Source organism: Dromaius novaehollandiae, chromosome 22, assembly GCF_036370855.1.
Source record: "Dromaius novaehollandiae isolate bDroNov1 chromosome 22, bDroNov1.hap1, whole genome shotgun sequence".
Classification (NCBI taxonomy): domain Eukaryota; kingdom Metazoa; phylum Chordata; class Aves; order Casuariiformes; family Dromaiidae; genus Dromaius; species Dromaius novaehollandiae.
Genome location: NC_088119.1, coordinates 9,883,612 through 9,909,079, shown reverse-complemented (window position 1 = coordinate 9,909,079; position 25,468 = coordinate 9,883,612). Strand labels below are relative to the sequence as shown.

Here is a 25,468-nt window from a genome sequence, read left to right as displayed (position 1 = left end):
CCTCGCTGCTTATTGGCTCGTTCTGAGAGGGGCGTGGTCTGGGCGTGGACGTCACGCCAAGTGGGAGAGACCATCTCCGGGAAAAGGAGGAGGGGAGGAGACGGTCTCGCCTTTCTCTCCTCCGCGGCATATCCCTTTCTTTTGCTTTCCCCCTTTCAGTCCAAGCCCGGCAGCGTCTTTCGCAGCTTCTCCCGCAGGCTGAGTCAGGCCGAGCGCACGGCCACCGCCGCCATGTCCATCCTCAGCACCCGGCACTCCCCCTCCTCGGGGAGCACATGGCACCTCCCACTCCCCACCTCCTCAGGCCTCCGCCATCTTGGCGCCTCCTCAGAGCAGGGGCCGGAGCGGGCTCGGCCGGCCGCGGCGGCTCCTCCTCAGCGGTGGAGCGACCCACCGCGGGGGCGGGGGGGGAGAGGGAGGCGGGGACAGAACCACTGCGGCAGCGGCGGGGGGGGGGGGGGCAGAGACGGCGAAGCTACCGGGCCGGGCCGAACCAAGGGGCAGTGGCTGACAGGGGCGGGCGGTACCACTCGGGGAGGAGGGGGGCGTGTGCCGGGCCGGGCCGAACCATGCGGAGGCGCTGGTAGGGGGAGCGCGGGGGCGGCGGTTCGGTCCCGGTGCCGGTGCCGGTCCCGGGTCGGCCATGGCCTCGAACTGCGCGGGGGGCTCGTCGGCGGGGGGCGTCGGGGCGGCGCTGGGCTCGGCGCTCAGCGCCAGCAAGACCAAGACCAAGAAGAAGCACTTCGTGTGCCAGAAGGTGAAGCTGTTCCGGGCCTCGGAGCCGCTGCTCAGCGTCCTCATGTGGGGGGCCAACCACACGGTGAGCGCGCCCGCCTCGGGCCTCCCTCATCCCCCGCCCCCCGGAACCGGGGCCCTCACCCCCGAAAAGCCTAGGGCCCTTCATTCCCCCCCAAAAACCCAGGGCCCTCCACCCCCCCCAAAACCAGGGCCATCACCGTGCATCGGGCCTCTTCCTCCCCCCCGACCTGGACCACCCCTCTCACCCCCCAAAAACGAGGGCCCTCCCCCCAAAAACCAGAGCCCTCACACCACATCAGGTCCCTTCCTTCCCCAACTCCCCCCCTGAAAACTAGGGCCCTCACCCTGCGTTTGGCCCCCTCCTCCCCTCACCTTGGACCAGGGTCCTCATCCCCCCCCCCCCCCCCCCGATCGGGCCCATTCCCTTGGGATCAGGCTCTTTCCCCACCCCAGACTGTGGCCCTCACCCCCCTGCGTTGGGCTCCTTTCCCCCTAAATCGGGGCCTTGCCTCCCCCAGGCCTCTGTGCCCTTCCCCGGGTTGCCGTTTCCCCGGATCGGGACCACTTGGAGGGTGTGTCCTGCTCACCCCATGGGTGTCTGCCGCACAAGGAGGGTCTCTGTGGGGTCTGCTCCTCCCTGTGTGTGTCCCCGTCCCTGGGCAGAGCCCTTCCTGGGGTGTTTCCCTCCTGGGCTTGGGGCTCCTTCCCCAAAGGACCCTCATCTCTGGGTGGTCCAAGTCCCCTGGGTCAGGGTGTCCTGATCCAGCCGGGGGGGTCTTTAGGCTTCTCTTCCACTAGATGCTTCCCTTTGCCTGCCTGCCCCCTCACACCCACCCGTCTTCCAGCATCTCCTTCCCCAGTGTCCTCCCCTCTTTTCCCCAGGACTGAGGGCAGCCAACACCATTTGGGATCGCATCTCTCTTCCCGTAGGGTGCTGTCACCTTGGCACGTCTCCTCTCTGGGACTGGTGGCCCTCCCCACCCTGAGGACACTTATTGAACACCCGCAGCCCTGTACCCTGTCCCAAACCCCTCTGCTTCTTGCTCAGGGTAATGCCTGTGGCCGTGGTATGGTCAGGGGACTCCCACATGTCACGACCCTAAGGTCCCATGCAGGGACAATCCTGCTCCTCAGGGTTGGCCATGTGGGGAGGATTATGATTGCCTCTCATCTCCATCCTAAAATATGAAAAGGTCTTTTGCCCCATCTGTCCAGCCTCATCTCCCTCTGACCTCAGGCTTCAGCTACCAGAACTCGGGCCAGAGGCGTCCCCACAATTCGTGACCTCCATCCCCCGGGGCAGTGCTTGGTACCTGTCTTAGGAGGGAGCTGGGAGTGGCTCCCTTGGAAATGTCCGGGAAGTGCTCGGCTCTTTGACCAGCCTGCTGTGGAGGTTGCTGAGGCCATCTTCGTATCTGCTCTGGAAGCTTCTCCATGTTCTCTGATGGCAGGCAAAAATCCCTTGCAGGATGGGGAGGATGGATTTGCTGCTGCTTTCTCTTGGATGTGGGTGATGAATGCCGTTTTGAGAGAATACTCAGGTGGTCACAGAAAGCTTTCCCCTTCCTAGATTAACACACTTCCAGGGCTCAAAGACAACTGTTCTTCCAATGGATGAATGGAGGGTTTCCTGGAGAGTGAAGGGGACTTGGGCTTAATTTTTGTAAAGGCAACAACATTTCTCCTAAAACAGAATTACATTTCTAGTTTGCCTGGTAATGGAGAGAAACCTTCCAAATGTAGTTCAGCGCAGCGTTGTCTTCCCGAGTTAAAGGATGTTGAGTGCTTGCTGCTCCTCGCCTTGGCCAAGAGGCAGGATCATGAATTTAATCAGGTTTTGATCAGCTTCAGTGGTGCTGTTATGAGCCCTGCAGAAACAGGGAAATTGTTGGGATTCCTCTCAATTTCATTCGTGGACTCTTAGGGACAGTTGTTGCTCGGTGGCAATTAGCCCTTCTTTTCTGTAGCTGTCTGAGCGCTAGGAATCTGGCAACCTTTTTAGGCTCTGGATCAGGGCAATAATGCAACTCTCGGAGCACGTGGCTGTGAAATATTTAGGCAAAGGGAGGCAGGCAGGCTGAAAGTTTGGTGTGAATACTCAGCTAGTAATGAGATTATATCAGATGCGCGTTATGAAGAAACCGCTGCCAGAGATGAAGACCATGTCCTGAGGGGCTGGGAAAGGGTTTAGAAAATATCAGCTGTGACCTCCTCACCCTTGGACGCGCATCCAGGATTTCCTAACAAATTCTTGCTAGCTCATTTTCCTCCGCCTCCCTGCCACTGCTCCGAGTCTGCGTTTGGTAAGCCTTGAGAGCACCTGAAAGGTTGGTAGTTAGTGTGACCACACTGCAGAGCAGGCTGTGAGCTGAAGTATTTCTGTTTACTCAACACATGAGCAGCTGCTCATCCTGGTCTGTGTTCGAGAGATGATGTTGCTGCTGCCGCCCTGGTTTTATGGGAAGTGGAATTGCTGTTATGCTTCCAGCAGATGGATCTGGACAGTTTATGAATATTTCCAAGAGTATGTTTGAACTTTCTTAGAAATCTTTTGTGGGGTTATTTAATGTTTGGCTTCTGGACCACAGTTTTTCAAGGAGGGGAGTCTGTGGGGCCCGGCCTAGGGATCCCTGCTGTGGCAGAGGGAGGAAACACTGGTATCGGCACAACCATGAGGCTGTGCCAGGATGAGTCTGTCAAAAATACTTGCAGTTGAGATGAACTTTTTCATGGACAAATCAAACAAACAACCATTTTATGCAATCCACCATCTCTGTTGACTGAAGAAATTCCCTTGGGTCCATTAACCGAGTCTGGCAACAGTTCGGCCCTGCCTTGTGTTTAAACAAGCTTGTTAGCAGCTGGTGTGAATACAGCCTATGACGGGTCTGGAGAGGATCAGGAGCAGCGATGTGAGCACACGGAGCACAGGAACTGGTTCCTGGAACACCAGTTCCAAACAGTTCTGTTTAAATAGCGAGTTGGGTCTTGGCTACCCTGGTGGTCCCCAGCCAGTGTTTAAACTGAATGAACGGGAATCGGGGTGGGTCTGTGGCTGGGGAAAGCAGGGCAAAACGTGGGTGGTATTAGTCTGACAGATAAATTTTGAACCCGAAAACCGCGGAGGGGAGAGGAAGCTGTGAGAACTGGTGCAGGTAGGAGAAGGAAGTGGAGTCACAGAGGTCCACGCTTGATTTCTGAATGTTCTGTAAGCGATTGGGCGGCAATGTAAAATTCAGCAGATGCAGAGATGGTTCCCCAGGAAGCTTTGCTTGCAGCTGCTGTTGTCATGGCATTGGAAGAGGAGATTCAGCTCCTCGGTGTCGGTCGTACGTGTGATGCTTCTTGCACATTCTCCGCTCGCTGGCTGAAGGTGTGTGCACGGAAGCTCACCAGGCGCAGAGGGAAACTCGTGATGCCTGGGGAAGGGGGAAGCCATCTCGCACTGAACAGCAGCGTGAGCAGAGCAGTGTTGCGTGATACTGTGGAAACCATAGAAACAATTGTAAGGTGGTGATTATACCAGGCGCGGGGATCCCAATGAGTTTGGGGGTTGTTGGAGAGATGACTCTTGTCTCTGTTAAATGAACAGCTGAGTTCGTGCGGGCTGTGATGATGCTTCTCTAGGTGGCAGTTCCTCCACCGGAAAAGATCCTGGTGCCTCTGTGGATGTTGGCAGGGGCAAGGAGTAGGTATAAACAAATCTGCTTCTGTCGAAATGGGTAGATCTCTTCTGCTGGCTCTGCGGGTCTTGCCCGAAGCAGCCTCCTGTGTTCCACAGGCTCCCATTACTGGCCGAAGCACCAGCCGATCTCCTAGGACCTTTAGGATTGGTGCCAGCCACTACAAAACACGGCTATTTAGTATTCAACTGAAATAGCAAAATTGGGATTTGCAGCACGCTTCTCCCTTCTCTGCAGTGTTGTTTTTGGTGTTGCCACGTTAATTCTAGCCAGAGCAGCATCTGCCACATATCAAATGTTGAAGTCCTATAAATTGGTACTGGCACATGGTAAACAGCATGTGTTTGTCCTTTCCAGCACTCGCTATCTGCTGTGGCTCTAATTGACCTCTGGAGAGTGCAGCATATGGTGGTGGCAATGATAGCCAATGTTAACGATCAAGGCTGGTGGTTCTGCACCTTCATATCCCAGGACCTTCTGTTAAAATAGAGATTCCAGGAGCTCTTTTCCCTCTTGAGATATGGGGAGAAAAGAAGGTCCTTCTGGGTGATTCAGCAGGGAAAACTGGGCTCATGCGCCTGCTCTGCCATGGACTTACCGCGTAGCCTTGGGTAGGTGGTTTAACCTTTCCACTGCTCAGCTCCCTGTTGGTACCAGTGCCAGCATGGGCGCTCACAGGTGGCCTGGAAGGATGATGCTTTTAAACGGTCCTGAGGCCGTGCTGGTGCAAGGAGGGACCGCGTCTGCCCGCGGTGCCAGGGCGGCAGAGCGAGAGCCGGCTGCTTCCTCCGCGTGTGACACGAGCGGTGTGCCGCAGCTCCGTCGGGATGCGGGAGCTCTTCCAGCAGTCCTCAAAGCGCTTTGGGAAGAGGTGGTTCGCTGTCACTGGGGGATGCTTTTTCTCTTAAGGCATCCTGGTGTCCCCAGCATGCTAGTAGAGATTATTGACTACAAGATTCATGCGTCCATAGCATTGCGTGGGGGGTGTTTGTTAGCCTGGATACTGATTAATCATGCTCTAATTCATGGAAAACGGTGTATTTTCTCGAACCAACTAGTCTCTGCTTTCTGGCTCAACCGTCGCCCGTTTGCTGTGCAGTGTTAAGCAGCTGCAAAGTTTTGCTACAGATGTGGGCTTGTCTCCATGCTAGTTAAAGTCATTTTGCTATGTCTTTTACCTACTTCCCTGGAGTATGGTAAAGTTTAACTAATGCTCACAGAGTACTTTGAGATGCCTGTCTGACAGGCGTTGAGAGGAACAAAGTATTTTTCTTTTCCCAAGCAAATTCCTGTTCTAAAGAATCCTAGAGAGTAGACTAGCACACTCCATCATCTGGATCCTGTTAGTAAACAAATTGCGTTTTCCCATCAATTTACTAATGGTAATTGCCACTTTGAGGCTACAGTCAGGTTTTGAAACAAAATTATGCCTGGCCCATTCGTTCTAACAGCTGTCCCTGAATGACACAGAATATTGATGTGTCTTTTATTGAAGAAAGGAATTGGCTTTGGTGGGGAAGGCAAATTACCAGCTACAGATAAATCCAGAATCGCCCTGACTGGTGTTGCTTGAGGATTCGAGTGATCAGGAAACATGAGCATGAAGGAAGGAGGGGAAGGTGGTACTTCTCCAGCCCTATAGGGCCGGGGATGGCTGAGGACTTCTCAGCAGCGTAGGCAAAAATGAATTCTGCTGACTGCGGACGAAGGGCCAGGGCGGAAAAGGCAGCGGGACTGTGGCCGTTCTGACCCTCGCCGGGCCACCTCCGCACGTGGGCCGTTCGCCTTGCCCCAGAAATCGCCCCTTTGTTCTCGGGAGATGGTGCGACCAGCAGAGAATTGCGAAGCATCGCTTTCTCGGTGCCCCTGCTGTTGTCTAGTGAAGATGTCAACTGGTTTGTCTAAAACGCGTCTGGGTTTTACATTCTCTAAGCTGCACTGGGAGCTTTGCGAGCCTGGCGCGTGTTTGAGCCTCTCGCGCGGCTGGCGGGCCCGTGCCGTCCAGCCTGGCTCTGACCTGGGGGGGGGTCAGGATAATGTCCCGCGTTTTCCTGCAAAATGCAGGTGGCAGTGGCAAAATACAGTTCTTGACCAGCGCTTCCAGTGCGGGTCTGGGACCCTGCAGGTTGTCTCTGTGCTTTCTGCCCAGCGGGGGAATAGAAAACTCCTGAAAAAGGCATAACAGGACCGTGCAAAAGCACAGGCATATTTTCAAGAGGATTTAAAACAGATTACATCTAAAAGGCTGTGTGACTTGCAGAAAACCGGCACCACGCTGGGTCTGAGGCAGATCCCTGATCTGAAGAGCTCGTGCTCTAGATCCACAGTTCTTAACTTTTCCGGTTTGGGGAACTCTAAAGCCTTTGCAGTGGAGCTGTGGAAACACCCTAATAACAGACTGCTGCACAGCACAGTCCTGCTCCTCGTAGTCGCTGTACGTCTCCTCAAAATAGGCCATGACCCCTCTGGTGATGGACTGACGTGTGGTGACTCTCAGTGGTGCCCACAACTACCTCTTCCAGCGTAGAGAACCAAGCCCAAGGTCTCGCTGTCCCTCTTATGGCCAGCAGCAGCCCCGGAGAAGGTCTCCAAAGCTTCAGGTATGGTCAAACTTTCTACAGCTGGGTGAGACCTGTTTGGGCTCCCCAGAAGCCGGGGGTTGCTGGGCACCTTGCTGTGACCTTGCCTTCTGTAGCGTGAATACACAGACACACACTCTGCTATATATAATCTCCTGCTGCACGCCTCTCCCTGGGGAGAAGACGGGAGAGCAAACATGTGCCAGGCGTTAGTCACGTTGCTCTCGGAGGCTGCTCAGATTCCACCGCGATAAGCGCAGGAGAGGAAGGAACCCTATAGACAGTGCTGTCCTCCGCTCTCGTTTGGGCGAGCTCTCCCAGCACCTCGCTCAGCGCCCCGCTCCACGCCAGCCCCCGTCACCCTTGGGCAGCAGCATTCGATGCTGACAGCCGTACTGCGCAAAGGGACGGTTTGGGATGTCCCTCTTCTGAGGCGGCGTGGGGACAGGGGGCCTTTCGTTCCTCTCGCTTTGGGATCCTGAGGAAGGTGTCAAGCGTGGGAGTTACCGGGGCAGGACAAGGTCCCTCTTGCTAAAGAAAATCCCAGACCTGTGTTTGCTCTCAGACCGGTGTCGGGAGCGAAGGCCCAGTGGAAATCTGACCAACAGCCGGAGAGCGGCCTGGGAGCCCCGGGACTAGAAACGGCCCCGTTGTGTCTTCGGCTGCTTTGAGAGGTGGCGATTCTGGTCCCAGCACAAATCACTCCTTTCTCGGCGGCGTTTCCAGAGCCGGCACCTCGAAGCCTCCAGAAGGCTCTGCTGCACGCAGCTGGCGAGGGGGAGAGGGTGCCGCCGGGGCACTTTGCTGGCTGTTGTTGTATCTTGGGAAGAGCGGAGGCATCTTTCGAAGGAGGCGAGGTGTCCCGGCACACCCACTTCTGCCAGTCGGGAGACTTGCAACAGGTACAACATTTGCTACGAGGCTTCTGCTTTGGCAGAAACGAGGACATCCAGAGATGTCTCGATATCTCACTTTGCTAACGTTTGTGTCTGAATTTCTCGTGGGGAGGAGACAGCCTCCAAATTGCTGTTCCCGCTCAGCTGTCAGCACCCTTCCTCCCCTCTGGAACAAGCTGATAATAGCTCGTTTGTGTCTTACCCACCACCGAGAAGAGGGCTGGGAACAGGCGTGTCTCGGGAGCTGCGCTGTCGGGCCTCCCCTCCTGTTAGACAGCAGTAATTAGCGGCTGGAAGCAGCACCTCTTTCTTGATACAGAATTAGCTGTTTTCTCTCCCCCCCTCACCCTGGGGGGAAATCACTGCGTGGGGCTTTCTGGTGCGGCTGCCTGCAGAAGCTGGGAGCTGGTCCCCGAGATCTGGGAGGTCCCTGCCTGGCCTGAGGTCCTCTCGCCCTTTCCCCGGTTCTAGCTGCAGCTCTAGGAGCGGCTCCGTGCGGGATCGAGCCTTTAGCTGAAGCCAGGGGCATTGGCCTTCCTGCTCCGTTCTGATTACAAGTGATGGGAGGCGTATGACATTATTCATTTGTCTGTGCAGCATTCTCCATACATCCTGAAGCACCTTATGGGAGTGCTTAAAGCTCCTCGGTGCTATTACGAGGTAAATAGTGGTCATTGCTTTAAAGAGCACCATCTCTGTTCTTAACTGAACAGTGGCCGGATAACTTTCCCCCTATCTGTTGTGTGGGATGAGCGTCTCTGAAAATAGTCATCTTTCCTCTTTGCAGCCTGTACGTGTCTTTCCTTGCAGTCTGATGTTTGTTAATTTGGTCTGTTTTTTTTCATTGGCAACAAGGGGGAAAAGATGTGAAAAATGCCCACCTCGTCAAGGGCTTGATCGCATCCTAGGCAGCCCGCAGCCCCCTCCAGAGCCGGGGACCCCCATGGTCCCTGCAGAGCTGAGCTGTGCCACAGATGCCACTGTAGAAGCATTCCCCCGTAGCTCCTCCTCGGTGGAGATGGGGCAGCAGCTATCGGGGCAGTGCTGCGTGTCCTGGTGCGTGCAAGGAGGAGGGAATCATCTGCTGCTTCCCAGCATTACCTGCTTGGCTCAGGAATTATGGGAATGTGTTGCAGTGGAGCTTCTTCCTAAATCCGCCACGTTAATACCAGTTCTGAGTTGGGACTTGTGTGGGCCCTGTGAATGAATGACGGTGCCTCTGTCCTCAGAAGAGGCAGCTCAGAAATGCGCTGCCTCTTGACCTGCTCTTGAACGCTGCCACGTCCTTTTTAGCGCACCGGCTTGTCCAGTGCAGGGCAACCAGAGAGAGTCCGGAGGTGGTTTTTTTCCTATTGATGCTTTCACTGCTGGGAGCTGTAGCACGAGGCTGCCTGTACAGTAGCAGCTGAACATTCATTCTTCAGCTTCCCTGTGTTCCTGTGGTTGCCACACATGACTAAGGAGCAAAAACAATCTAGTGGAGTGACTCATTCCGTTAGAGAAGATGGGATAAGAGCAACAAGAGACAGCAAGCATAGAAACAGCATCCACAGGGGAGCTGCACCGTGTTACATTGAAGCTGCGCGCGTGTCTGTTCTGGCTGGTCAAGCCGAAGGTTTTGGTCATCTGTGATTTGTAGCAGTGAGATCTAGTTATGAAATTGGCTGACACAACATTTCTTAAATAAAGAGAAAGGTGTTTTCTTTAAAAAATAAAATCTATCTCTTGGTCTGTAGGTTTGACTCAATTCTAAGCTGTATCCTGGGTGATCAGTAAAAGGTGAACAAATGAAAGAGCCGAGTTTGGCTCGGGGAGTGCTCGCCCCACGACTGAAGGAGACGTTTCTGTGGCTTGTAACCGTAGCGTTCTCCTGATTGCTTCAGCGCAGAAAGTCGCTCTGAAAACCTAATGGGTTATATTGCTTCAAAAATGGCTTCTGGGGTATTTGGCATCCCTGTAACTCCATTGACGATAACTGCAGGACTGTGGAACTTGGGTTTTAAGTCTCAGTTTCCTTTCTCTTTTAGATCAATGAACTCAGCAATGTTCCTGTCCCTGTCATGTTAATGCCCGATGACTTTAAAGCCTACAGTAAGATTAAGGTGGACAATCATCTATTCAACAAGTAAGTAGATGCTTCCTAATTTATTTGTCCCTGTAAATAAAGCTCTCTTTGCTTTACGGGAAACTGTCATGGTGAAGGCCTTTTGGTTTAATGCGTTTTAATGTCAGAATCTGTCACGCTTGGACACACGCTCCAAACCTGCCTCCTGCCAAGACCGTTCGGCAGGGCATGGCGGGGTCTGTCTGTCACTGGGATGCTGTCTGGTGGTCTGGTATCTATCCTTTGCGTGATGAGAAGTCTAGTAAGGCCAGGCTCAGAACTGGCACTACTTAAAAGCAAAGCTGGAGCTGGTTAGACATGGATATTCACTGGACTGGGAGAAGACAACTCTTATTTTAGGCTTTACGAAGTGTGACTTACCCAAAACCCTAGGGCCAGAGTTCACTGCAGGTCCTGATTAAGCACAACACTGGTGCAGACCTGTTCCTTGACTGCTGCTGTGCCTTGTCTGGGCGCCCTGACCAGACCAGCAGATCCAAGACCGTGGAGGAGAGGGCAGGAGTTCATTCTCCATGGCCCACCAGGTTCCTTGTCTCTTTGAGACTGTTCACTGTAGACACTTGTGATGCTGCACTGTTCCCTTGGCCCCTTGGGGTTTGTATGGAGACACCCCCTTATCCTTCTGCAAGAGATTAATTTTGGAAGCCTTTTTGGAAGCCTTCTTGTGACTGGCACTGAGAACTGCGTTCTCCGCCATGGCTCTGTTTGTGCATGTCTGCAGTGCTCCCGGATTAACGCTTCGTTTTCACCAAGTTTCACAGGCATCAGTTTTCGAGAGTGGGAGTGTGATTCAAAAGTTTGTCTCTCTTCTCTGGCATCTACAATTAGCAATATCTGTTCTTCCCCTCCTCTCCTACATAGGCGTTAGTTTTCCATGTGTTGGTGCAAAGGATTCCCATTGAGAACAACTGAAAAAACCTCCCACTGTGTCCAGGCAGGGCTGTCTTCTCTGCTGCTGCTCGCTGGGCAGAGCAAGAGCTCTGGGAAGGAGTAGGTGTGGGGAGCACTGTGTGCTGTGGTCTGGGGAGCCCCCGTTCCCGGCCGGCAGGGCCTGGCAGCAGGGCTCACCCTGCAAAGGCCGGGCCTGGTCTCGAATGTGCCAGACGGGAGCTGATTCACCCCCTCCGCTTTGCGTTCTGGGTGAGACGGTTAGTCTTGCGCTGACCTTTCTTTTGATGCACCCGTGATCTGATCTGATCTGAAATCAGAGCCCCCCTTTCCTCCTGCTTTTCATCTTAAACAGTAACAGTGTGTTGCAGGGGGCAGCTGTGTTACTGAACAGAACAAAGCGACAAAGGAGGAGGAAAAAGAAATTATTCTGTCAAATCTGTACTCGTGACAGGGGAGATTGTTCTGTAAGACAGACATCCTCGTCCAGAGAGCCTGTAAGTCAAAGGCTGGATCCTGAAAGCATTTCTGTGAATAGATGACTTCTGTAGGCATCCAGAGGAACAAGCTGCCCTAGTGAGGGTAAATGTTTGCAGAATTGGGCCCTTGCAGGGAGGAGGGGGCTTGGATATCCTGGGGGTTAGCGATGAAGCGGGAGGAGAATTGAGTTCAATTTCACAAGCTGATCCTTGCACAAGAATATCTTTCTTTTCTGCTTTGCCCTAGGGAAAACTTGCCAAGTCGCTTTAAATTTAAGGAGTACTGTCCACTGGTGTTCCGAAACCTACGGGAAAGATTTGGGATCGACGATCAAGATTACCAGGTACCCCCTTTTCTCTCCATGCCCTTCCTAACTCCTTTGCGTAGGACAGAATGGTAAAGCTGGGGGAGAAACAGTGATATCACCATTCTTGTGTGATCAGCTCTAGGGGCTTCTAGTCATGGTTTAAAAGGTTTTCCCATAGCCCTGAGGGCCCTCAGCAGTGGAGCAGACCTTGCTGTGCCAGGCACTGAGCAATCACGGAGTAAAAAGGTGGTCCCTGCTCCAGAGAGCTCGCAGTCTAGGCATAAAATAAGAGGCAGCAGATGGCTGCAGACAGGCGGGGAGCTGGAGGATAACAATGATCTAGTGCAGAACATCTGCAAGGAAAATGAATCTGTTGTGTTTTTGATTCGGGTGCTGCTTTAACCAAGGGTGTGTGCCAAGCGTTGGTGCTGTTGGACTGGGTTTATCAAGGTGGCTGCTGCTTTGGGACATGTCCCCAAAGGCTGCAAGATCAGACTTGCCTTGGAGGGGAGAGACGTTTTCTTGTATTAATGCAACTGGGCTTAAATCCAGTGGAAAAGAGATGTCGCAACTCTCGCTGCTACAACAGGGCCTCCCTTCTGCACACAGCTTTTAGTCTGAACGCACACAGGAGACACATAACAGCAGGCTGGTGAGAGACCACTTAAATGAGGGGAAAAAACAATGCAGAAAGAAGAGGATGGCTTTGATAGTTGTGTGACCTTTAGTGGGCCAAGTGTCAGGTAATTAAACCCGGTATCTTTGGCGCTCCGCTGCAGTTGATAAAGGCTGGCAGTGGGCCAGCACTGGCTGGTCGAGAGCTTCAACCAACGTATTTGCTGTAATCAGCCAGCCCAGAGTGGCACGTTAGCGCTGCACGAGTGGGTGAATAGTGCGAGTTTCTCGCTCCCTCCCTTCTTCACTTCACCCATGAGCCCTGCTGCCTGTGTTGTGGGGCGAGAGGACATGGGAGCAGAGCTATTCCTGCCAGTCCCTCCTTCCAGCAGCGCAGGTGCGTGCCCTTGCACCCGCCGTGTGTGTGTGTGTGTGTGTGCACACCCCCAAGACTGTCACAGTTCTCTGTAATTATATCTAGATTATTGCTCGATCTCCTCCTGTTTCAAGGTTAATGTGATGAAGAGATCTGTTTTCCTCCTCCAGCTGCATGGCTCACGGCGCTGGTGAGAAACTGGATCTTCTAGATCCAGTTTCTGGTCTCCGGTGGTGGGGGTAAAGAGCAGATGTGCAGCACCTGCGACCCATCCTCTGCCCCGACGTTCCCAGAGCGAGGGGGGAGCACCTGGGGTCCCTCCGGGAGAAGGGGCGCTCCGAGTGTTGCTGTCTGAGGCTTTTTGCTTCTTTGCATAGCTGCATCTCAGAGTTGCCTCTCTCCTGGCTGCCGGGGTCCACCACGCTCTGCTGCCTGCTCTCGGGCGGGTTGGAGCTGGACACCTGAGGGTGTTTCCTCAGAGCGAGACACATTTTTCATAGCAGAACTGACAGTTTGCTTTGCTTTTCTTCTGCAAGAGGCTGGCTGTCCCCAGGAGGAACAGCAAATGCTGGCTGCTGCCCCGTGGCTGCCCGTCTGCTGACGGAGGAGGAGCTGGGCCGGCGCGAGGAGGCAGGCGGTGGTCTCCGCGCGTCCCCGTGCTCCGTGCCTCGTCATTACCTGCAAGCCACGAGTCGCACACGCAGATCGCTCCTGCTTCTGACGGAAGATCTCTTTTATTTTCGGGACGCGGCTGCTCAGTTCGTGCTTTTCTTGAATGCGTTCCTGTTAGATGATTAATTTTATTTTTTCCCTCCTACCGTCAGGCCCGTTTGCTAGGCAGCGATGGCGCTTTGCCAGGAGAAGCGGTACCGTCGCCTCCTGGGCTGCTGACGGTATTTATGCCAGGCTGCGTGTGGCTCTTGAGGAGGCTGCTCGGCCAGCAACACCCTGCCCCTCGGGCTGGCGGTACCAGGGAATTACTGTGTGCTGCCTCCCTCCATACCCTGCAGTGCACCTCTCGCATGTGGTGAAATCTTTAGCTCCTAATTATTATTTTCTTCTCAGTCCATCTGCCGTGGCATATTTTAGATTTTTTTTCTCTGTTTTAAGAATTGATCAGAACCATGTGAACTAACTTGCATGGAAGTACGCCCAGCCACGGTGGTTCCCTCTTACCTGGTCTGTCAGTTATGTTGTACCTGCCGCTCCGAATGGGTCCTTCTCCCATTTCTGGGGCAGAGCAGTTTGGCTGTTTAAAAGCGTCCACCCAGAACAGAAAGCAGAAGACATTCCCTGAGCTGAATTCAGGTGGGTAAAATGTGATGGCTCGAGTGGGAGTTGAGCCAGGATGCTAAATTTAATACCCAAACTCTGGAGAAGGTGGGAGTGACAGGAAGGCAGTGAAGTAAACCTAAGGACTGTGAGTTTGGTAATGTCCATATGTGGTCGTGATTTCTGCTTCCCATCTCCTCTAGAAGAAAGGCTCTGTGGTTTTGAGGTGATGGGTGTTTAAACTGTGTAGCACAGACTCATTTGCAAATGTCAGCAAGAAGCAAGTTTTTTTTTTTGGTTTGACTCTATTTTTCTGACAGTTTCTAAAGCCATTGGCAGGAGTAGAGTTTTTCCCCTGCTTCATTAAAGTTTTAAAAGCTTTAAATGCTTCATTCTGAAAGGAAACCTCTCAGCTCACTTGCAGCGTGACATGGTAAATCCCTCTTTCGCAGCAGGCTCTGCTCGCCTGCGCGTCTGGGTCTCTGCAGAAGAGCAGGCTCCCTCTGCTGTCTGCTCGCCAGAGCAGCCGAGGGGAGGACAGGAGAGAACAGCGTAACTAGCACCTAAAAAAGATAGCGTGAAATACGTTGTCCAGCCCTGAGGTCCTGTAAAACTCACCTACCTTGAGCTAAAAGCCAAGATCCGGACATCTGTACCACTGTGTTTCCGAGCACAGCTCTCCCCACGTGCTTGCGTCAATGGTAAGGAAATACTAGGGAGATCCAATGCCGGTAGTTGGCAGAACGGCTTCTGAGCAGACGCTGGTAACTGGAGCGCTGGAGCTGGGAGGCGGTTGCTGAGAAGTGACGGAGAAAACAAGCAGGAGACTGGTGACCTGGCTGCTAGGTTAGTCAGGAGGGCAGGGAGCGGCTGTGACTGTGGGACAAGGCTCACGCCAAGTCCTTCTGCCTGGGGAGAGGGATCAGGATGGGGTCAGAACAAAGAGCAACTGGTGCAGGGGACATGGTAGATACCTGCTCTGCAGTTTGCTTTGGATTTTCCGGTTGTGGTGCAAATACAGGGAGAAGCTGCAATGTTTCGTTGCTAAGGATGGAGACAGGGATATAAAGACAGATGCTCTTGGTTGTCGGAAGAACAACCAATCTATTTATACTCACTAATCCTTTTCATCCAATTGTAAGAATAGCAGAGGCTGAGGGTGGCTTTTGGTTTCAGTATGACCTGTAAAGAATTCCCCAACAAGACTTTTGGCAGTTAATGCTGCTTTTCAACGGAAAAGAAGTCAGGCCCTTTGCATTTATTTTGTTCTGCTTTTCCTTAGACCTTGGAAATATCCTGATTGTTCTAGTTTCCCAGGAGGAAGTCCTAAGACATCTTGATGCGTGTATACTGCCTCTTTAAAGACTCACTAGTAAAGAATATCTTCAAAAATGTGCGGCCAGGTATTGGAGTAAGACACGTTAACAAATCGAAGGCCCAGATGAAAGTTCTAATCCCCATGTCCAGACTTCTAAATTGAGTGGGTTAAGCTCTGTAGTGCTGAGCACTCAGGGGTGCTTGCTCATGACCATCACGACTGTAGCTGGTTTGCAAATGTGCTCTGAACCCTGGCCAGGACACTGGCACAGTTACGAAGGTGGAACACCAAGTCCCTGGGATGTCTGTTCTTCTAGGGCCAGCCGGGTTGTGGAGCTGGCTCTGGTCGCCCATGTCGCATTTGCTTGCCAGGACTGCTCTTCTTTCTTCCCTGGGGAAGCGGCAGTTCCTGCCTGTCCTTCCCACCTTTTTGTTCTTGTTCCTTCAGAACTCGGTGACACGAAGCGCCCCGGTGAACAGTGACAGCCAGGGCCGATGTGGGGCCCGGTTCCTCACCACCTACGACAGGAGGTTTGTCATTAAGGCAGTGTCAAGCGAGGATGTAGCCGAGATGCACAACATCTTAAAGAAGTACCATCAGGTACGGTGAGTCTGAAACCCTGGGAGAGGGAGGTGGCGAACGCCTCGGGGAGCATCTTGTGATTTGCTGGGGAGCTGGAGCTTGGATTCACTGTGAGCAACCTAGCAGAGCTTGCCAATAGCTTTTGCAGAAGAAAGCAGTGTTCCTTAGCACCCGAGAGCCAATTAGGGCGTAGCTGTCTGCTTCTTCGCGGTGCTGAGCCCCTCTATGGTTCACCCTGTTCCTTATATCAGTGAATTATGGGTTGTTGGTACCTGAAAGCAGTAAACACAGTCCTGATCAGCAGCCCTTGAATTAGACTTTCCAGAGGGACCTGGGAGGAGACATCTGCCTTACTGGAAGGAAGGAGGGGCAGCATGGGACAACTGGAAATGTTCTAGCCTGGACTGCATTATCAGCCCGTCCATCTGCTGTTCACTTTCAGATACGCTCACGTAACCACAAGAAGTGAAGTTGGCCAGTGCCAAAAACGCACATGCCCAGCTGAGTCTGGGTGACTGACATACATACCTAGTCTGTTACAGCAGGCTGGACACGCACGCGCGGTGGGATGCTCTGCCTCGCTCATGAAAGCTCCTTGCAATGCCCTAGCTTGCTTTGCTCGAGACGCTGGGAGCTATTTGCAAGCCTCCTCTCCTTCCGCATGAGTGTCAGGTGGCCAGAACCGGCGGCTTCCCTTTCGGCTTCTTGCTGAGCTTGTGTTGTGCCAGAGATCGGTTTTGTGTGACGGTACCATCTTTCTCTGCCCTTCCCTTCCCCGCTCCCTGCAGTTCATAGTGGAGTGTCACGGGAACACCCTCCTGCCTCAGTTCCTGGGCATGTACCGGCTCACCGTGGACGGCGTGGAAACCTACATGGTGGTTACCAGGAACGTGTTTAGTCACAGGCTGACCGTGCACCGGAAATACGACCTGAAGGTGAGAGTTTGGAGGGCCACAACGGAGGGGGAGACTGCTTTTCAGGATGGTGGGAACTGGGCTTTTTAAGACCTACTTGACAAGGTCCTGGGCTTTGCTTTTTGCTTGGGAGGGCAGGGAGGGGAAACTGACTTTAAAAATATATTTTTTTTCTGAGTGAAAGAATTTAATTAATTGGCATCAATAAATTCTTCAGGAATAAAATACCTAGTGCACCAATGCCCTTTCCTTTATTCTTTTATCAGGGCTCAACAGTATCCAGGGAAGCAAGTGATAAAGAGAAGGTATGGACCGTCCCTGGCCAGCCTTTCCTTCCTCCTGGTGGTTGGGAGCAAGTGGGATCCAACTGACTGTTCCCTTTTGCAAAGGGGTTCTGAGCAGGGGAGATGAAATGGGCCTGGAGTGGCAACCTGTTTCTGTCCCACCTTTCAGGCTGTGCCCAGTAACTGCTCAGAAAGAGATGGTGCAGACACCTGGCAGAGGTGCAGATCTGATGCTGCCAGGCTTGTTATGTTGACACTGCCAAGAGTGGGGGGAACTTCTTGGGGGACGATTCCACAAGTACCAAATCCCAAATTAATGTGACGGTGCCTTTATGGAAAGGTTTCTTCACAGTGCTCCCCTCTGTGCCAAGCTGAGTCAGATCAACAGTTAGCTTTTGCAACAGAGGCTTTTGTAAACCAGACCAAGCCCCTCTCAGCTTCTTTGCATATCTTTGCATATTATGTGTGTAAATTTAGGTTCTGGTTCCACTAGGGGAGCTTCTAAGAGTCCTGGCCCTGCAAAGCTGCAGCTGTGACACTACCATGGAAAGTCCAATTGAAATCACAGCAGTAACTCATGGTACTACATTTTTGGCATGTGCACATGGGCTTTGCAGGTTTGAGACTACTGAGTAAGTCTACCCTAGCCTGCCCCAAAATTAGATCTCTGGCATGAGCCAAGGAACTCCCATTTATACCGAAAACTCTGGCATCAAGGCACGGCTTCATGGTGCCCAAGTGTCCCTGACTTGCTGGCTGTTTACTCTCTAGCTTTTTCTGCTTATTTAGCTCACCTCAGACCATTCATATTAGATCTATATAAAGCCACCACCCAGTCATATATCATTCCAAGAACAAAATAATTGAATTCCCAGTTGTGCAAAGGGGTTGTATGTTCTTCCATATCCCTGAGAAATCCTCAGGGCCTGTTGCAAGCAGATTCCTTGAAAGTGGATTTAATTTTTTCCTCAAGTCTTTAGGGAGAGAAGCATTTTTTTCCAAGTCTGCCCCCTCCCCGATCCCCATTTGAAGCCAACAAAATGCATCTCTCTTCTATTCTGGGAGCTGTTTGGACCATCTCTGGCTGGAGCCAGCTGTCAAGCTTTCAGCCTGCAGCAAATCTTCCCAGCAGTCTTTAAAGTTGGGTTGCTCTTGGTGTCTCCCTTCAATTCTCCCTAGGTGCAGCTCAGCACATGGATTCATTGAGAAATACCATGCTCTGCTTGGTGCCATTTTCATACTTAGCGGACAGGGTGAGCCACTTTGCCATAGCAAGAGGCAAGAGACATCCTGGTGCCACCCCATACTTAATCGGAGTCTCTGCGCAATCAACATATTGCAAAAGAATCAATGTACCAGCCCTCCCGCAAGAGGGAGGGGTTAGGAGTGTGACACAGGCTTTTCCTTGCAGGCCAAGGATCTGCCAACGTTCAAGGACAACGACTTCTTGAATGAGGGTCAGAAGCTGCATGTTGGAGAAGAGAGTAAAAAGAACTTCCTTGAAAAGCTGAAGCGGGACGTGGAGGTAGAGTTTCCTGGGGGGTAGCTGTTATTCTGAGTGGGTCTCCCGTAACTGGATCCTCGCGGCGGCTGGTGGCCCGAGGGGTACAGCAGTGACTGAAAAGTCATTCCTCGAGCAGTCAAGCAAATGCAGTCAGGGTTATGCTGGTGGCGGGGGCATACGAGCTCCTGTGGAGATTCTGCGGAGTCTAATAAGGGTTTAGCTCTCACTACAGCCTTTTCTTAGGGAGATACTGGCAGGGTAGGACTGAGGGTCTCTGATCCCACATGCGTGCTCCTGTTCTCACTCATCTCCCTCTCCCAGTTTCTAGCTCAACTGAAGATCATGGACTACAGCCTGCTGGTTGGGATCCACGATGTTGACCGGGCAGAGCAGGAAGAGATGGAAGTAGAGGATCGGGCAGAGGATGAGGAGTGCGAGAACGACGGTCTCAGTGGCAACCCCATTTCCTCTTACGGCACACCCCCTGACAGCCCGGGCAACCTCCTCAACTACCCTCGCTTCTTTGGGCCTGGAGAGTTTGATCCTTCTGTTGACGTCTATGCTATGAAAAGCCACGAAAGTGAGTATCATGAAATCTTGCCCTGGAGAAGGTCTAGAGGACAGAAGAGATGTCCTGGGGTTTTGCGGGGCTAAATGGAGTGGAAGGACTGTCCACAGAGAGAATGACCTTGCCAACTCTCTCACCTTCGCTCTGCAGTCCCTGTTTGTGGACGGTGTGAGCTAAAAGGGGTGGAAGTGATGCTCAGAGAATAGTGGGGTGTTTGAACAATGTGTGGGCCTCCAATCTGCCTTTTCCAGTTGTTCTTCTCTGCCCTTCTACAGACCCCATATGCCTTGCTTTCCTTGCTAGCTGCATCAAGACAGATCTGCCATATGTTTCCTAAGGAGAGGGGTGTTGCTGGGCTTTGCTGACAGCTCAGGGTGTGCTAGCGACTCTCTTGCCTTGCTAGGTGCTCCCAAGAAGGAAGTGTACTTCATGGCCATTATAGACATTCTTACGCCATACGATGCGAAGAAGAAAGCTGCACATGCTGCCAAAACGGTGAAACATGGGGTAAGCAGCCTGCCACCCATAAGGAGGATGGGCTTCGGGGCTTCTGCTTTGCTGCATGCCTGCGTGCGTGCATGTGTGTGAGAGAGCTCCTGACACTGATTTACCACCAGTCTGGAAATTCTCCAGTGATTTCATGGCCAAGTACAGCTCTTCCCTCGCTCTTCCTGTCTCCTCAGACTATTTTGGAAGGGCTTTCCCTCTGTTTGGTGGATCAGGACAGCGAGACCTGAGGTTCCCTGTTCATCCTCCCTCTTGGAGCAGAACAGAGGGATCCAGACACAGAGTTCTTCATGCTCCTCCCAAACCATGAAGGAATAAACCCAGTGCCTTGACTCAGTGGCCTCCAGCAAATCCAACTGGGGCTAAAATCGGTTCCCTTGAGGATCTCTCTAGACCTCTCAGGGTGTTGGTTGTTTCTAGAATTTGCAAGTCCATTTGTGGGTCTTTCCCGGCAGGGCCAGGCTGTGCTGGCACAATCCCTCCCTGCTGTCCTCCCTCATCCACCCTTCGCAGCGCTGCAGGGTCTACCCCACGAGAAAGGTGTTGTGACTTATCTCTCCTCTCTGCCTTGCAGGCTGGGGCAGAGATCTCCACCGTGAACCCAGAGCAGTACTCTAAACGCTTCAATGAATTTATGTCCAATATCCTGACATAGTCGTCTTCAGCCTTCAGCGAGAAATGAAGAGAAGAGGGGCTACTTCCAAACAGAATGCAGCCTGTGACACTAAAACAGACACTGTAGCAGCATGTGGGGTGTGCGTGCGTGTGTGCGTGTGTGTGTGTGAGCAAGAGCGAGTGTGTGGCACTGTGTGACTTAAAAGAAAACTAATTCTAGGTGCACCCTCCAACCGTCCACTTGACCCAGGTGGAAAAGTGGGTTTTTATGTTACAGAAGTGCCCAGACATAGATTTGAGGGCTTTTTAAAACAAGAAAAGTGCATTGTTTCAGCACTGCTCTTTCTAATGATGTTTTCTCCTCTCTGATCCAGAGAATCCTGTAGGGATGTGACATGTGGCACTGTATAAAAGGGGTCGCTCTAGATCGTGGTCAGTGAGAGTGAAGCAGTGCCTGATTCCACAAACTACTACTACTTTTTTTATTGGACTGTCTTTACCAGGAAGACGTACAAGCCCTTTTATTTCCCTCTTGGTAGGAATTGGAAGGAAAATTGCTCACCATTTCGAGGATGGAAAATATTACTCTGATAAGGAGGAGTTGCTGAACTTTAACTAGGTAAATTCAGACTGGGACACTTTATATTTTTTGGTTAATTTAAGTAAAGAAAACTTTTTGTAACTGCACTTGATTTACAAGAAAGTTGAGGGAAATGAACATCTACCAAAGATGATCATGTAAAAAGGTGTAACTCCTAAGAGCCTAAAAAATCAGTGTGAGAAGTAGTAGAGACCTTGAACAGCCTCTGAAAATAATGTGCTTGGCCCCGTCATGCTTTCAATTGGCTAGCTATGAAGATGTCATAAAAGAAAAACATTGCATTTTGTACCTGTAGATTTGGGATTGTATTTGACTATCTGGAACATTTTCCTGTCACACCTCAGTCGGGAATTGCCGTGTCTCTTAGATTACAGCTTCACATCACAGTTCTGCCAGTGTTAATCTAGCTAATGTTCGTCTTCCTAACTCACCCAGTCTGCAACAGGTACTTGGATTTGTTTCCTGACAGAGGTTCTTTGGCTAGGTGGTTTATTTTTTAAAAGGCAATGCGACTTGCACGCGACGGAATTGGACTGGCTGCCGGTGGGGAGTGCTGGAGCTGTGACTGTGGAGCAAGTTCCACTGCTCAAGAGGACTCGGGCCTTGAGCTGTGGTTGTTTTTACTCTTCTGCGCTCCGTACCCCTCTCTAGAGCGACAGCCGAGGAGTGGAAATGTTTGAACACTTGCGCCAGATTATTTTTTCCCCCTAAGGAATTGGAACTGATTTGTGTGACTGAATAACGTCCTGTTTTGTCTCCAGAATGCTTGTAATTTTTCACAGCCAAGCTTGTCAGACTTGCTTTGGGTTTCGTTAGCTCTGCTGCACAACAGTTACAGACCTTTTGGTTCTTTTTTTAATTTTCTTTTTCTTTTTAAGCAGGATTTAGCATTTTGAACAAACCTCTTGCAGTTGAAACGTTGCTTATCTGCCTTGAAACTGTTTTCACATATGCCTTTGTTTCGGGAATAAGCTGTTTCGAATGTCTGTCCTGTGCTGTAATGCGTGCTACAGTTTGGTGTGTGGAATTTGGTCCTTTTGAGAGATAACTGGTGCTCATCATGTCCTGGTAACTTCCCTAGACTAACGGTAGCTCTGGTCTGGATTCCGAATGTGGGCTTGTTTTTTTTTTTTTTTATGTTCGTACCCACATTCTTGATGCGAATCCCACAGGTCTCAGCTTTGAAGGGACAAAAGGGGGCTAAAGTTTCAGCCCATGAGAGTGCACTGTAAATAGAGTCTTTAAGAAGTCAAAATTTAATATTAGGGGTCGTAATGGGATATGAATCTTTTTTTCCTTCATGGATCATTCCCCTTGACATGGGACAAATTTCTTCTGCCGCTGTAGCGCAGTCCCTATTCTGTGTAACGTGGGGGCTAACACACCGTTGTCTGAGAGTCTGAAGAGTCTCGTGTCTTAAGGTGTGTAGCTGGAAAAGCCACAAAACAAATGCAGATATGAGAACACTTTATAAAGGGAGGAAATAGAGGGTGTCATCAGTTTAGTTTTGTGGGCATTATATTGGTTGCTTTTCTCTTAAACAATAAGCACTTAAGTTTACTATAAATTAGAAATTAAATACCAGTCACTTTTTATTCCTGACAGTTTTTTAAATCTGCATTGAATCTGCAACTTTGGCCTGGTAAGTTTGCCTTTCTCCTTTGGGGAAGTTAGCTGGTACCTTTTAAACTGTTTATCTTCAAGTCACATATTAAAAAAGAAATGAAAATGGGGGAGGAAGAGAGAAGGAAATTAGTAAACTGCAGACATACGACAAAGAGACACTAAAAACAACCAACCCAAAGACAGTAGAAGGATGAAGCTGGCATAGCTAGGAGCCACAATCTCATTCACTGAATTTCATAAACAGGAATGAAATTAAAATGCAGTTAGTTCTTGGAGCAATCTTTACAGAACTCATGATATTAAGGGCTCAAGAGTAGTTAACTGTATTTTCTTACCCCACTAAAAAAGGGGAGAAGAACTGCTAGAATTAAATTGGCTGTCTCTGGCTCAAGTGATACGAAAAGCCCTATAAACTCTATTCACTTTTAGCACTTCCCCAATTCTGCCACTTCTGTCGAGTTGCCATATTGTGTATATTAAAGTAATTAAATGCAATTTTCTCACTTAATGATGTATTACCCAGGTATGTAACTTTGTTTAACATAAGCATTTTGTATATTGTTTACATTTTGAGAGGTAGCATTATGTTAAAATGCTAATTTTTGTTTCTAGACAGTATTTTTATTACCAGAATAAGAGGTGAAGCTGCAAATATTTGATTTGTTTTAAAAGGGACTTTTGTTTTTGTTTTGTTTTGTTTTTTAATCTTGTTTTAGGTCACTTTTTTAACTCAAGTATTTAAAAAGAAAATGCAGCCCTTTCAATCCGGGTTTTACAACTGCTTGTGCTAGTTTGTTGTCTGTTTCTGGTGTGAATTTAGTTCTAGTTTGCTGAATGTAGATATTTCTGTCTGTAGCATGTACCCTGCAGAACACTTTACACTGAAGTGCATTTGACTGAAAAACAGCGCTCAGCCGGAAGAGTTGCAGTAGGTGGACAGATCACTCAGATCCCCGTCAGAGTGCAGGAGAGTCTCTAACATGAGAAGTTACTGCTTTATTTTTTCAAGAAATTGCAGTGCATTTCTTGGTCAACTGGAGGGTTTTTTTTAAAAAAAAAAAAACAAAAAACTTAGTGTGCAGTGTCTCTCTCCAGTACCTGAAGGCAGTTTGTGTTTGGGAGGGGAGCTGCAGGATTCGTAGTCCTGCCTATACCGAAGGTCTCTCTCTTTCTGAATGTGGGCCTAATCTGTCAAAATCAAGAACTAAAAACTCCCTTGAAGCTAGACCATGTCTCTTCCCCTTTGAGATCGCTCCTAGGGCCTAAAAGAGAGTGGGAGAAGAAAGGCAGAGTGAAGAGTCCCAGTTCGGGTGCTGTTCTGCCCCAACAGTGCAATAAAAAAACACTCGAGAACATGATGGGTCACCCTTTATATAGGAACCACTTGTTCTGGAGGTAGCAGGCAGCACCTGGCCTCTGTGCCAGCTTTGTCAGTGCTAGGAGAGGGCCTGGCGGCAGCAGGAGTTCACGTCTCTCAGCAAGGAGCGGTGGAATCCTTCCCCCTTGTCTCATATGCTGCCTCTGATTGATCTGGTGTTAATTATGAAAGCCATGATGATACAATTTATCCCTGGGGAAACTTCTGGGGTAGTAGGTGACTACAAATTTCCTGCATAAATGAGGCTGTAGTCCCACATCCAAAAATCCTAGTTTTGAATCGGATTATCGTAATAGTAAAGACACTAAAACACTTGAGTTGTATTTCTTCCTCTGGGAGAAAGCTCCTGCTTTTTCCTCCAGAGCACGACCATAGCTACCTTCAACTGGGGACCAGCCTCTTAGCTCAATAAAGACACAAAGCAAGGTTGTATTGTAGTTATGGACCATGTTTGGTAGGGATTGTGTCTTAGCCTCAACTGACAGATGCCTCCCAGTCCTATGACTACTATGCAGTCTTTACAGATGCCTCCTTCAAGCTGCACAAAGGTCAAAAGTGTTTAATCTTGAGCTGGTACAGACCTTTCAGAAGTCAGTGCATGTGCTGAAACTTGGTTTGCAACACTGCGTAACTGTTCTGAGACAGACTGTCATTGCAACAATAGTTTCAAAAAACAAAATCGCTGTCCTCTGCTCATCTGTGTGTTTTTAATGCCCCATTTCAGATTTGCCTGTCAACTTCCCCTACTTCTGCAGAGCCATTTTCCAGTATCCATATTAGCCACTACTGATTTTCCTTGCTCTTTGAAATGAATTCTTGTGTAATAGCAATGGCAAAGCTTGGGGAACCAACTTCTGGTCATCCATCATTTTTAGTGGTTTCAGTTTTCACCACTCAGAACTCGTGCTGTTCTTTGTTTAGCTGCTCAGTGCAGCTGCATTGAGTTGTGTCAAATGAGCCTATTACACACAGGTCACAAGGGTGGGCAGGGCTAATCAGTGCAACTGAAAAAATGTGAATAAATTAAGTTTAAAACTAAAAGGAAAAAAAAAGCATTCTAGGTTTTTTCACTGCTGTTTTTTAAATAGGAATTTTAAGTCCTCTGTGCTTGTCTGTTTGCTAGGAGCAGTTTGAGACACTGTTACTGTTTTGAAATGCATGCATGTTACAAGATGAGTCTCCAACCAGAGAAAAATAAAATTAAAACTTTGTGTACAGCTGTTCTTTATTGTTGTCTTCTTAAAAGTGTTCTAATAATCAACTGTTACTTTGTGAGGTATGAAGTCATTTTAAGGAAGTCTTAGATTGACTACAGGTAGAAAAGTCTGTTTATACCTGCCTATAAATTAGAGCTCTTAAATAAGAACTGATTCTACCCCTTACCAAGTACTGAAGAACAATGACAGGAAAAACTGGTACCTCTGCACTGCATGAAGGAGTTGCTGCTGACTCCCTGGGTGTACCTGAAGGCCAGTCACTTAGAGATCTAGAGGTACTGAGAAGGATTAGCCACAGGTAGCTCAGAGAGAAAGATAAGCTCTTTTTGAGCGCTTTAGAGTGAGATGAGAACTTGATCCTAATGTTTAGATTT

General features: G+C 50.4%; 1 protein-coding gene across 1 annotated transcript; it reads left to right on the top strand.

Annotated features, from left to right (window-relative positions):
- Positions 1–431: 431 nt before the first annotated feature.
- On the top strand, positions 432–25,094 carry PIP4K2B (phosphatidylinositol-5-phosphate 4-kinase type 2 beta). Its single transcript, XM_064524690.1, has 10 exons — positions 432–820; positions 9,945–10,042; positions 11,657–11,753; positions 15,746–15,898; positions 16,669–16,815; positions 17,061–17,099; positions 18,490–18,603; positions 18,904–19,162; positions 19,554–19,657; positions 20,232–25,094. Exons 1-10 carry the CDS (start codon positions 644–646, stop codon positions 20,310–20,312), a joined length of 1,269 nt encoding a protein of 422 aa, XP_064380760.1. The 5' UTR covers positions 432–643; the 3' UTR covers positions 20,313–25,094.
- Positions 25,095–25,468: the final 374 nt, after the last annotated feature.